The sequence below is a fragment of the Tyto alba genome, unplaced genomic scaffold, assembly GCF_018691265.1.
Source record: "Tyto alba isolate M040663 unplaced genomic scaffold, T.alba_DEE_v4.0 Super-Scaffold_7, whole genome shotgun sequence".
Lineage (NCBI taxonomy): Eukaryota > Metazoa > Chordata > Aves > Strigiformes > Tytonidae > Tyto > Tyto alba.
The window spans coordinates 21,399,338-21,412,243 of NW_024881328.1; the positions used below are offsets into that span (position 1 = coordinate 21,399,338).

At 37.5% G+C, this 12,906-nt stretch overlaps 1 protein-coding gene across 5 annotated transcripts in view; it reads left to right on the plus strand.

Moving 5' to 3' along the window:
- The window catches only part of CSRNP3 (cysteine and serine rich nuclear protein 3), a 112,145-nt gene extending 101,867 nt beyond the window's left edge, over positions 1-10,278 (plus strand). For 3 of the 5 annotated variants that reach the window (XM_042783940.1, XM_033007858.2, XM_033007859.2), the window contains one exon: positions 122-10,278. In XM_042783940.1, the coding sequence (XP_042639874.1) occupies positions 122-1,165 (1,044 nt within the window). In that variant the 3' untranslated portion in view covers positions 1,166-10,278. The remainder of the gene's footprint in view (positions 1-121) is intronic. The other 2 variants (XR_006164530.1, XR_004409265.2) reach the window with 2 other exon arrangements.
- The last annotated feature ends 2,628 nt before the right edge of the window (positions 10,279-12,906 follow it).

Below are 12,906 nucleotides of genomic sequence, written 5' to 3' on the forward strand. Positions count from 1 at the left end.
CTCACAAGAACTTCTCAAGGTGAATCCCACTTCACTACTGTATTTCTCTAGGCTGTCTAGGTTCTGTCATATCACCAGGTTTACGCTACATATTGTTAATGTGTATTCTTTTTTTTAAAAGGTGGATCGTATGTCTTTTCCATGCGGTTGCACTAAAGAAGGGTGTAGCAATACAGCAGGTAGAATTGAATTTAACCCTATCCGTGTACGGACTCACTTTTTACACACAATAATGAAACTTGAATTGGAGAAAAATAGAGAGCAGCAAGTTCCAGCACTAAATGGCTGCCACAGTGAGATAAGTGCACACGCTAGTTCTATGAGTCCGGCACCCCATCCAGTTGAATATTCAATTGCAGAAAATTTTGAGATTGAAACCGAACCTCCGGCTGCGGTTATGCATTCTCAGTCAGCCGAGGACTTGGACTGCCCAGGGGAAGAGGAGGAAGAGGAAGATGGGAGTAGCTTTTGTAGTGGAGTTACAGATTCTAGCACACAGAGTTTAGCCCCTAGTGAATCAGATGATGATGAAGAGGAAGAGGAAGATGAGGAGGAAGATGAGGAGGAAGAAAAAGCAGATGATTTTGTAGAAAGCATAGGCTCCCATGGTGATATGGTGCCTCTTCCTACTGTCCTTTGCTACTCTGATGGAACCGCTGTGCATGAGAACCACTCAAAAAATGCCTCATACTATACTAACTCTTCAAATCTGTATTACCAAATAGAGAACCACGTTGCTGGCACTGCTAACCAGATCAGTGAGACTTACTCAGAAAGGGATGCTGTCAAGAACGGTAGTCTTTCTCTGGTGCCTTACAACATGACTTCAGAACAGTTTGCTGACTACACACGGCAATCAGAGGAAACTTTTAGCAGCCCTCATTACCCTTCTGCAAACCCCTCGGTGATTGTTTGCTGCTCATCTTCTGAAGGTGACGGCAGTGCTCCATGTAACAGTTTATACACTGAGCACAGGCCAAGTCACCCTCAAGTGGAATTTCACTCATACTTGAAAGGTCCTTCTCAAGATGGCTTTGTTTCAGCTCTGAATGGCGACAGTCGTGTGCAAGAGCACCCTGCTGAGAATTCGCTAAACCTCCCAGAAAAGAGCAGACTGCACGAAGAGTGCATCAAATCATCAGTGGTAGAAACGGTACCTGTTTAATATATTATTCTAGGACTGACTTCCTGTATTGAAATGCACTCACATTGGATTTCCTAGAATCTTACTTTTTTAAAAGGTAGATAACACTTGGACTATGGTCAATGTTCCAGACACATTTTGTTTTCTCAAGCTACACTGGCAGTGGTATTGCACAAAAACAGTTCATGTAAAGATTTAAATAAAAATAATCAAACTGTCTTTTGATAAAAATGAAATGTGTAAGTAAAAATGCACCCAACATATTTCAAAGTAGCCTACCTATGAAACTGTGTGAAACCTGCCAAGCTATCTGAATCAAAGCTTCGTGTTTTTGATTGTTGGGTCTGTGCAAGATTGTTAAAAATGATAATTTGAAATAATCATGGTTAGAGTCCTAAATTTCAACATATCTGAAAAGATGGTAAGTTTAATGTAAAAGTAACTACTGTACAAAAAAAGTTTTAATTGTTCTGTAATGTATGTATTTTATTTATGGTAGTTTAGTACTCATATTTTGGTAAAAATGAACAGCATGTTCATTTGAGCAGAAGATCCATAGCTAGGTACAAAGAGCATGTCCACTTTTCATCTGGAGTACCTTTTATTCTTACCTTTTTTTTTTTTTTTTTAATACCATTTCTGGTAAATTATCTTGAAATGCATTTTTAGCGTGTACTTCTCTCTTTTACTGTTCTTGACAAACAGAAGAGTCAGAAAGGGGGCATTTACATCTTCTAGAAAGGTGAAAGGTAGACAATCCTCCACTAAAATTAAAACCAGTGGCATTCCAGAACTAGTACCCCCTCCCCAAAGAAAAATGATCTTTTATATAATGGCAAAGCAGTAGCGTAAGCTTGCACAGCACCTTTTAGCCCAACAAACATTCTGATACTTATGCACTTTAGTGCCATTTTGCAGTACTGTATTAACTGCGGGAACTGTGAACTATTTTGGAGAAACGCCATAGCTCCAGACTCTGAGGTGTATGTAAGATCTTAAAATTCATTGTAATAAAACCTGTACTTTTTTCCCAAGCCAGTTTATGAATATGTCAGTAGGTAATTTAAAAACAGTCGTGCTGATCAAAGTTTATATGAAGCATGGAAAAAATTGTGGAAGTGTCTAGATTTCCTAAATATTTAGCAGTTTTTATGAAATACGAGACTGGCTTTTGTGGACTCCTGATTGTATCTCAAATTTACAGTCATTTGGTCTAATTAGGAACCAGTAGATTCACTGAGGAAACATAGCTTCAGAAGTTTTGTATCTGCTAAAGTTGCAAGCAAAATACCACATGCATCACATGGATATCCGTTACTTTGTACTTAATGTGTTTTTAAATGAAATTGAGTTAAAATACCTGCTGTATCTCAACCTTTAATTTATTAATCAACCTTGCTTTCTTCTGGGAAGGGAGGTTATAGGAATCTGATAATTCTGCACTGGCTTACTTTGTTTTCAAAATCTATTTTAACATTTTTGTTCTAATACTAAGATTTTATTTATTTTACACCAGGTGGGTTGAAATGTAGACCTGTCTTGTTTGTCAGAATGAGGATCAGCATCTTAGTTTTTATCTGTCAAATCTAGGTGGTTAACAGTATGCATGTAAACACAGTGTAAATTATAGCTCTGTAACAGTGACTCTTCCGATTAGAAGCTCTTTAAAACATCATGTACAGTACTCCAGTAGAAAAACTGCCAGATTTAAAATACGCTTTCTAAAAAAATAAGCTGACCTAATTGTTTTTAAATGAAATCTGGGCAAAGTGATTTCTCATTTTGATGCTAAATTAGCAAAATATTTTTACTCCATGTAGTAGCTGGAAAGGTTTTTTATTTACTTGTTTCCACAAGAAGTCCTGCATGTTTTATATGAACTGCCTTGAAAAGTCTTAGTTCTCTAGGGACTGGATTCCACACTTGCAATGTGTTCCATCTCCTGGCAAAGTGCAGTCATGGTTTTCTGGCTCAGCAGTTCCTTAGCCGCTGCTCCTCTTAGTCACAGGATGCTCTTTCTCGAAAGGCTGTGTAGCCAGGTAAGCGCATGTATTCTACAATTCCGTACAGCAAATACCCATCTTTATTTTTAAAGAGAAACATGTTAGTTCATAAAGTTCTGCATCTAAGAATAAGAATAATATTATTCTGTTCAAGGTACTCTATGGGCAAATGTAACAAGTCTCTGTGTATATAGGCATCCTGCATTAACAGTAGGCTTAAATCTGGCACTCTTACTCAACACCAGCACCAAAAGCACAAATCCCTTCTACTTGAGCTGGGACTCTAGCTGTGAATCAGTAGCAGCTTTTTAACCTCAGAGTGTGTTGGAGTGCACACTCTACCAGGGTATTTCTCTCAGGGGAAAGTTAAATTCAATAGTTTGTTTCATTATTCACCCCCTTACTGAGCAATAAGAAATTATTTTCTTGGCCCCTGTGCTTTCACGTGTAAAGTATCTTTAATAATATTAACAAGCACAGTAAGTGATTATAAAATACATCTCAGCTAGCTTTAAAATACTGAGATTATGGTTATTTAGTATTTCCATTGGCACAGGCTTCAGACCCCAGGCCTCCTTAATATCAGCATCTGTATAACCTTCTGAGTACTTAGATGCATATGTTCCACGCCACTAGGGCATCAGGGGTGAATACAGCTAAATTCTCTGCAGTTTGCAGCTTGTAATAGATAGGGTAGAGAAAGCAGTGACTATATAAAGATCTTGTGCTACACTATTTTCCCTTATTTAAAGTATCTAATTCATGGGAATCACAAAGTAAAATGTGCAGAATAAAGATATATGTTGAAAAAATATTCTTAACTAACTGGTGATAATGTAGATGGTGATGCCTTCCCTTTGATCCAATCTGATGTTTTGTGATCAAGATTTGATCTCAGGATACAAAGTAAACAAACCCTGTTTAGTTCTTGCAACAAGGTAGAAAGTCAAGTCTGTTTATAATTCATGGAGATTTCCTGGTAGCTATACTAATAATATCAGCAAGCCTGCTAACAGAGATTAGCTCATACTGAGGAGAATAACCTCAGAAGCCTCTTTTTTCAACATAGGCTAAACCTGTTTCCCAAACAATTCCATACCAGCAAATAACAAAGCTAAGGCCTCTTCTAGTGTGTATAAGTTGACTAGAGTGATGGGGAAAAAAAAAAAAAAAAAGGTCACAGCCCTGACCAAAACAGATTTAACTGTGAAAGCCAAAAAATTTTAACTGTGAAATCTAAAGTAGGATATAGAAACCAGGTGGGAGTCAAGATTCCCACCCCTTGATTAGACTGATGATTTTTTTAGGAAAAAAAAAAAAAGTAAGTACTCTTCGTATAAGGAAAAATAAACTTTAATCATGGGATAGTAAATGTTTTAATGTTATTTTCTGGGCTGGTATGTAATAATATATAATGTGTCCCATTTCCCAGTTGGTTAATATTCATGTTGATAACCAGCCCTTTCATTTTGAGTAAGCTTATTTCTGCATGATAAAAGTATTATGTTACTAAATGATAAACAGCAGTACTTGCTCTGTATCGACACAGTATATCATTTGTGGAAATGTTTGCTTTACTGGTAGTTGTATCACCTTTCTTTCCCAAGATATCTGGCTACTGCTAATCGCTCCTAAGAAGCCAGGTAATAAATTGGTAGACAGTTTATGATTACACTACATAGTTCAGAAAAATGAGTGATAACAAAAGCATTTCCCTCTGTTAAAATAAAACAGAATTTTGACAGAGTTGATCACCGGAACAGCACCTAAAACTGGATGCCTTTTTGCCTACAATGTGAATTTTGCCTCTCGGAAAAAATGCATTGTTAAAGGTTATATATAAAGCTTTAACTGATGTTCAACATGAAATTAGAACGTAATTAGAACATAAAATTGCAACAATTACAATTGTTCCCTAAGAGTTATAACTCATGCCCACTGCAGCATCTTTAAAAAAATTAAAAGCTGGTCCGTAAAACTTACTAATATTTTTTTTTTTTAAATAAAAAAAAATATTTGATGAATTGTATGCCATTTAGATCAGAAGGTTCTAGATTTGTAAAATTTCTCTGGTTTTCATTTACAAAAGTTCCTGCTAGTGAATCATAATTTGACATTTATTTATTCACGTCAAGGCCATTGTTTACACAGTAACCATCACTTGCTATAAATATGGTTCAGCCGCCTCTCTGGTCTGTTAACTGGGTCGGTTAACGATGTGATCCTGCCTTTTGTGTGCATTCTGCAGAAATTGCATGGAATAGTCACGGTGTTGTTATTCACTGGGTTGCTAACTGATCCAGATCCAGTTTCTAATCTTATCTGGGTATTGTATTTCAGTAAACGTGCTAACAAACTGATCATGTAGCATTCCCTGCCTCACAGTCAGGAGGATAACTTCACGAAACACAGCTTGTTTAAGATTGTATACATACATTTGTATGCAAGCCAGAACATACATTATGTTTTTTAATATTTCAGATGTTCTTGACTCTCTGATAGAAATGTGATACACTGGATAGAGAGTATTGGGCTCAGAGACCTGGGTTCTGTTGACTTTGCCTTTGTTTTGCTGTGTCGCTTCTGTTCTCTGTGCTCTGGTTTCTAAGGTACGTGGAGATACTGTGATTAAAAAATAATTCTATAGAACAGGCAAAAATCCATTTTTTCCCTCTTTTTTTTGGCATCATAACTATATTTTTGTACTGCAAACTAAGTCACTTTCCCAGTAAAGCCCAGTCCAGCTCAGAAGTGAACAGAGATTTTTTCGCCAATGTGAAACAGCATAAGCAAGCTCTCCTTTCTGTGGACCGGATTAATGAGCAAAAGTTTAATGATAAATTTCACAGTGAAAATTAGAAAAAAAGCTGTGTTGAATATACAACATTTACCTGTCGAGTGCTTAACATTTGAGCAGCAAGATTGTAGTTTGCCTGCAACACCATTCTCGCCAGCAACAGGCAGTCTTACTGCCCTGTATGCTGTCTTCCTTTGGCAGCTGAATTCTCTCAGTTGAAACTCTTTGTCTAGGCTGCTCCTGTGACAAAGCATGTGCCCTTACTCAGAGCTAAAGCAAGAGAGACCCGTGATATTGTTTTAAAAGGCATTTGCTAAATAAAGAACTCCTGTGTTGTAGCTCAGGAGTTGTATAAACTCATGTTCATTTTGCCAGTTGTTCAATTTCCTGAAGCAGTCAGGAACAGGGATGGAAGAGGATGATAGGGGAAATCCTTAAATGTTTAGGGGTGTTATGCTTTCCCACCGAGGCTAAAGAGTAATTCTGTCATCTACTTTATTATAATTGCAGAACGTCTGATGTAAAATACTTGGAAAAACTAGAATTAACTCAGAGAATATATTCTATAGAATTTATTTCTAAAATACTAAATCTGATTACTATTTTTTTAAAATGGTAGAAAGCTACTGTTATTTTCAAAACAGAGTCTAGTTCATTAACATGTTCCTTGATATGAGAAATCTCAACATTTGCTTTTTCAGTGTTTCCAATTTTTTTTTAAATATTCCTTAATTTTGCTGTTCTCTGTAATCACTGTCCATGTGCAAATTATTAATTGTCCATTTTCTCCAAGAAGTGTGAAATCCAAAGCATGAACATTGTGAAGTGATGAACAAGTGCAATGTAGTTGTAAAGATGTCTGAGTGAACACATGCCTGAGTTCTTCATAAGTCCTTCCTGTTCACTGTCTCTTCCCACTCCTAAATCAGAGGCAGCTTTTAATTTTGTTGCTAATAAATGTGCCAGAGTATTATTTTCACTTAAGGATGAAAGTTATAATATTCTTGAGAACTTTCTGCTACCCTAATGGCTGACACCAAGAATTTTACTTTTTATAAGAACATCCAATTCGTGAAACATCTGTTTTGCAGCTTTAGTCTTTTAAATTCCTTCCTCCTGTCATCTTAGTGTCTGGAAGGGCTTGTTGTACAGTAAGGCTTTTCATTAAAATCAAGCATGAGGGCGACTCTGGTGTCCTCTGGGCTGTCTGTCCTTTATTTTGCCAAACAAGTTGTTGTTGGTTGGTTTTGGGGTTTGTTTGGGTTTTTTTGTTTGTTTGTTTTTTTGGTTTTTTTTTTTTTTTTCACTTAACATTAGCATGGAGCTAGATTGGTGGAACTGTGGTGAAAAACAGTCTCCCATTGACTCTGAATGTGAGTCAGGAGCGAGCAGGCCTGCTGGGGGGGGCGGTCTGTAGACTTGCCTTCTGCATACAGACAAACAGGAAGGACGCCTACCCCCCAGGCTGCGGGGGGGCGGCAGGGGAGCCTCCTTGCCTCCTGAGGAGCGTAGTTCCAGGGGAAAAGTGTAACTCTTGCTACAGCACAGCCCACTACAGGATGAAAATCCAAGATTAGGGAAAGCAGAAAACAGTCACTTTAGGGGAACAAAAAGTTTCCTTCTAACTACTATTATGTTGTGTTTTTTTTTTTTTTTATTTTATTTTTTTCTAATATAAGTAATAAATAATAAATTACCCTTTTATGAAGTCAAAGTGAACTAGATCTTAAAAAGGAAAAGTTAAAGTATGTATTGCTCTACTGCGATATAATCTTTGTGGTTAGGAGGTTACCTGCTACGTGGGCAGTCCCACTGACTGGAGAACCATATTCATGCTGCTCTGTACTGCTGCTTCTCAGTTCAGAAGGTGATAGTCCTTCTTCTAACGTTTGGAGACAGGAGGGAAATCAGAAGGCAAACTTCATTTACTTACTCAGTTATCTCAATTTGGATCTTAGCAATGACACTTTTGTTTTACTTAGGTATTTTATGAACAAATGTCAAGTAGAACCAAGTGCAAAGAAGTTTGTCTCACGTGTATGTTCTTCTCTAACTGCACGTTTTGAGCAAGCCATGAGGATTGGATTAGCTTTTGTCAAGGGACAGGAAAAATGGTGGAAGATACAAATGTACACCACTGTTCTAACACAAGGAACAAGATAATCGTCGTCTTGAAGGTGGATACACCCTGGAGTGAGGATAGAAAGGGCAATTTAGAGGAAAATAAGGATGAAGGCAAGAGGTAGATTGATCAGGACAATTTTTTCATCTAAAGGGCAAAAGAAAGCATTATATAGGGAAAAAAAAAAAAAAAAAAAAAAAAAAGGAAGGAAAAAAGGAAATTAAGATATCCCCAGAGCAAGGATGGAGAAGTGTATGCATGTTCACTACAAGCTTGGCCATGTTAGATCACAGTATTCTGGTATTTATTATATTTTAAATCAAACATGAACTCAGTGCAAACAGGAAATGTCATTTTTCCATACCAGATGTATACAGGCAGATATTAAATAAAAGACTTATCCAAAAGCATGGGGTAAAAAACTACAAAGCAAAGCGACACCCTAGAAGCATTGCTACCGTGTCTTGTCTTTGCCTATGTCAACTTCCAAGTCATGTTCAGTAGCATTTTAGTTGTTAACTCTGCTCCCAGGCACATGTTCTAATGTAACCAGTTTCTCAGCTAACAAGAGACACTGAAAGCAAAGAAGAAATAGGTGGCCTTTTTATTAGCATTTTAGCTTGGGATTTGCAAATGAGACTTGATATATGATGGCTAATTCTTTTAGGTTTCTCCATCTTAAACTTTTTAAAGATGTTCCTAAGAATGGCATTTTGGGTTGGATTATGGGTGAAGGTCAACCTTGCTGGGGTACTGGGGGATTGCTGTAAAGAGGCAGCCATCCATTTGTGAGTCTCTGATGTATAGATTGAGCAGGAGTTTTCAGCTTCTTGAAAAGATTGCACCATTGTGTGCACTGGCAGCTGTTTCTCTGAAAACAAAACCAGAAGCAAGCATGCTGTTTTTTCAAACCATTTCACACAAATACCACCACCTCAGTTCTCACATAACAATGCCCATGTAAACAGTGCTTAACAACTGGGCCCTTTTAATCGACTGATTGTAGGCCCTTCTATGGAAATATGTCTGAAGTGTAGTTTGTGAAACGTTTAAAAAAGTGTTTGATGTAAAATAAGCGCTAGACATTTAACAGTGCAAAAATAGTCAAAATCTGTAGATTACAAAGCCGTTCCTAAGAGCCTCAGCCTGTAATACTGTCTTAGTAAAGTCCATCTTTTAAGTTAAAATGCATTCTGGTGTAGCAACCTTTTACAAATAACATTATTAACGCAAATGTACTGGTTAATACCTGTCACAGTAAGACATGGCAATTGGTTATTGTGATTTGTTTCCATCTACAGCTAATAGATTGCAATTTTACAAAAAACACAAAACCAACACTTACTACGTCTTTTGTTTACAGTGTTTTCATTGTTTTAACAAATACAAACTACATAACATTTACACTGTCTAGTCCATCCCAGTCTTTTAGGAGGTTCATCTCTCTCTGTATATATATATTTCCCCATAAGGATATAAAATTGCTTTTGAAATTTTTGTTGGCAAGTGGTAAATACACCACAGCATGGATTCAAAAGCACTTAAGTTGATAGTCTTTCAGACATGTAATCCATTCAAATGGGACTAGTAAAATTGTGGTGTAATTGCAGCCATTTGTTTAAAATTTGTACGTAACTTCTGACTTTAATAATTTTTGAGAAAAATAATTATTTTAAGTACTTAACATTTTCCATTACAGATAATCTTTCATACTTAAATTATGGAGATCTCAACAGTAAAGCAACATATTTAATTGGACTGCTGCTTTTAAACTGTTTGAAGAGAAGGGAAAGAACATTCATCTTAAAATCTGTACATGGAAATAATTTTAAACTTCATGAACTACACATTTCCTTAGTTTCCTTTCTTTTTTTTTTAAACAAGTTGTAACATCAAAGATGCCAAAGGGTAATATAAGCTACAATAATATTCAACAGAACTTAACCTAGACCTTATGTTGTAATAATTTATTCAAATTAACTGTATTCTTCTGTATTTATATTTTCGGTATTTATTATGAATGATATGGAATTCGATGTATTTATTGTGGCTTATTACTGCAGTGTATATATTACAAAATGAGCATTTTTAAGTCTTAACATTAGGGTTTTTTGTTAATTAGTGGCACTTGTATCTGCTGTATTTTTATTATATATTGTACAATATATATTGTCCATTTGTTTGCAATGAAGTAAAACAGGTTTCTACGTTACATCATGGCTGCCAGTGCACTGTGCATCTTATTTCTACTATGCAGTCACTAGACATTCCTCTCTCATCTATACAGAGCCAGAATTAGGACTGCGCCTCCTCCCCCAGACTGGCAGAGCCTGTAGAGATGCTCTGTGAAATGTCAGGCATTTCTTCTGTTCCTTATAGTCTGATAGCTTAAGGAGAAACAGTTTCAGTTTGTGGTTTGTTGGTTGGTTGGTCGGTTGTTTTTTTTTAATTAATTTAATCAGCATATAAATATTTAAGAAATTAACAGAAATGCCTTCTTAGGCATATCTATTTGCCCTTTCACAATACCACTGCCTACAGTTTTCTCTGGCCAATGGAATAGACTACATGATTCATCTGCGCCTAGCATGGTGAATTTAATAATTTTGGGTATAAATTAATGAAAGAATTGTTTTCAACAACTGTTGGGAAAAAAAAAATTGCAACAGCTCTCTCTGGTGGACAGTTTGCAGTAATTTTATATAACAAATCATTCCAATCACTACAACAGCGTATAAAGCATACCGCTACATTTCAGGACAACTGCTTAATTAATTTGAAAACTGCTGATCAACATGGCTTCAATATAAAAATAATTAACAATCACAGGTCTGTGCCATCTTTTTACTTCTAATATGCATTAAAGTTGAGCTGTACATTTGTAAAAGGTAAGTTGTCTTTAAGTGTGCATTAATGACAAGTTACATATGGCTAAATTATTTGTAATTACAAAAACTGATAAATATCAGCTCTTGTTCTCTAGATTATAAACAAAAGTTCTCACAGGATTTAAGGTAGCATTTGTTTTTAATTTGTTAGAAGTTACACAGAATGGAATAGATTAAGGTGTGCTATCAGGCTGTTTTTTGCATTGTAATGAACTATTGTTACCAGTGCTGCTCCAGGGCTTGCTAAGCCATGCTGACACAGAAAGTTTTGTAAAACTGCTTTCAACACTAGTGTTCTAATTCAAGACATCAGGATACCAGTTCAGAAGTAAGAAGACAACACTGAGGTTCCGTTGTAAGTTGATCTATTAATAGTATTGATGTAATTCTAAACTCATGCTAGTGTAAATCAGCAATTGCTCCTGAGGGTGATGAAACAAACCCCTCAGGTATCGTGCATTGGTGAAGTCCCACTGCAGTTAATAATGTCACAGATTCATAGAATGGTTTGGATTGGAAGGGACCTTAAAGATCATCTAGTTCCAACCCCCTGCCATGGGCAGGGACCCCTTCCACCAGACCAGGCTGCTCAAAGCCCCGTCCAACCTGGCCTTGAACCCTGCCAGGGAGGGGGCAGCCACAGCTGCTCTGGGCAACCTGTGCCAGGGCCTCACCGCCCTCACAGTACAGTTTCTTCCTCATATCTAATCTAAATCTGCCCTCTTTCAGTTTAAAATGGTTATCCCTCTTTCTATCACTACACTCCCTGGTAAAGAGTCCCTCCCATCTTTCCTGTAGCCTCCTTTAAGTACTGGAGTCTCCCTGGAGCCTTCTCTTCTCCAGGCTGAACAACCCCAGCTCTCAGACTGTTCTCACAGGGAGCTGCTCCAGCCCCCTCATCTTTGTGGCCTCCTCTGGACCCTCTCAAGCAGGTCTGTGTCCTTCTGATGTTGGGGGCCCCAGAGCTGGACGCAGTGCTCCAGGTGGGGTCTCACAAGAGCAGAGTAGAGGGGGAGAACCCCCTCCTTCGACCTGCTGGTCACACTTCACTTGCAGCCCAGGACACAGTTGGCTTTCTGGGCTGCGAGCACACGTTGCTGGCTCACAGTGTCATAACCAGGTAGAGCCACACAGGACCAGTGTACTGTGACCGTGATGTCGTCAGGACAAGTGAAGATACGTGCTGAAGGAACAAAGCTAAATATTGTCAATAGACATTTCAGCAGAAAATTCCTGCTAAGGAGAGAGAAAGGAATTCTGAAAGGATGGTGACATGATACAAAGTGGAGTGTAGCCCAAGGGAAAATTCAACTGATTGTAAGCTGCTTAAGGTATGGCAATGTGGCACTCGACTACTTTTACTATAAATCAAATTATTTCTTTATGATGTCATTACTAAACAGTGCTTTGGATTATGCAGCAACAATTTCTTGGTTTCTGATACTGAAATGGGATTTAGATTTCATGAGCTTTTGTTTGTATGGCTTAGATCTGTACGCACAGTGCAAAATATACTACATAGGCAGACTACGGAAACCATTTTTATTTCCACATTTGTGTTTAACTGGTTTGAGTGGTACAAGCTGTGGCTAATGGCAGACTAACCTTTGCAGAAGAGATTTTCCACTTATCCTGGAAATCACCATGCAGAAAGAATTTTTAGTTCTATTTCTTCTAGCATTTCCCTTGGGCTTCTGACTCCAGTCCCAAGCAAGTATTTGAAAGGCACACTGGAGCTGCACGTTACTGTTTTGGCCACACCTCTGCCTCTTCTGTCCCTTTCACATCAAAGGCACAGGCTGCCCCTCATCTCGCTTGGCCTTGATAATCATAAAATAATGATTTGCCATGCAATCCATAGTAAAATAAGAATACAGGAATCTAAATTAGGAAAAAACACCCAACCCTGCAAAAAGTAAAAGATCAAACGAACAAGGGTACTATTTGAAATG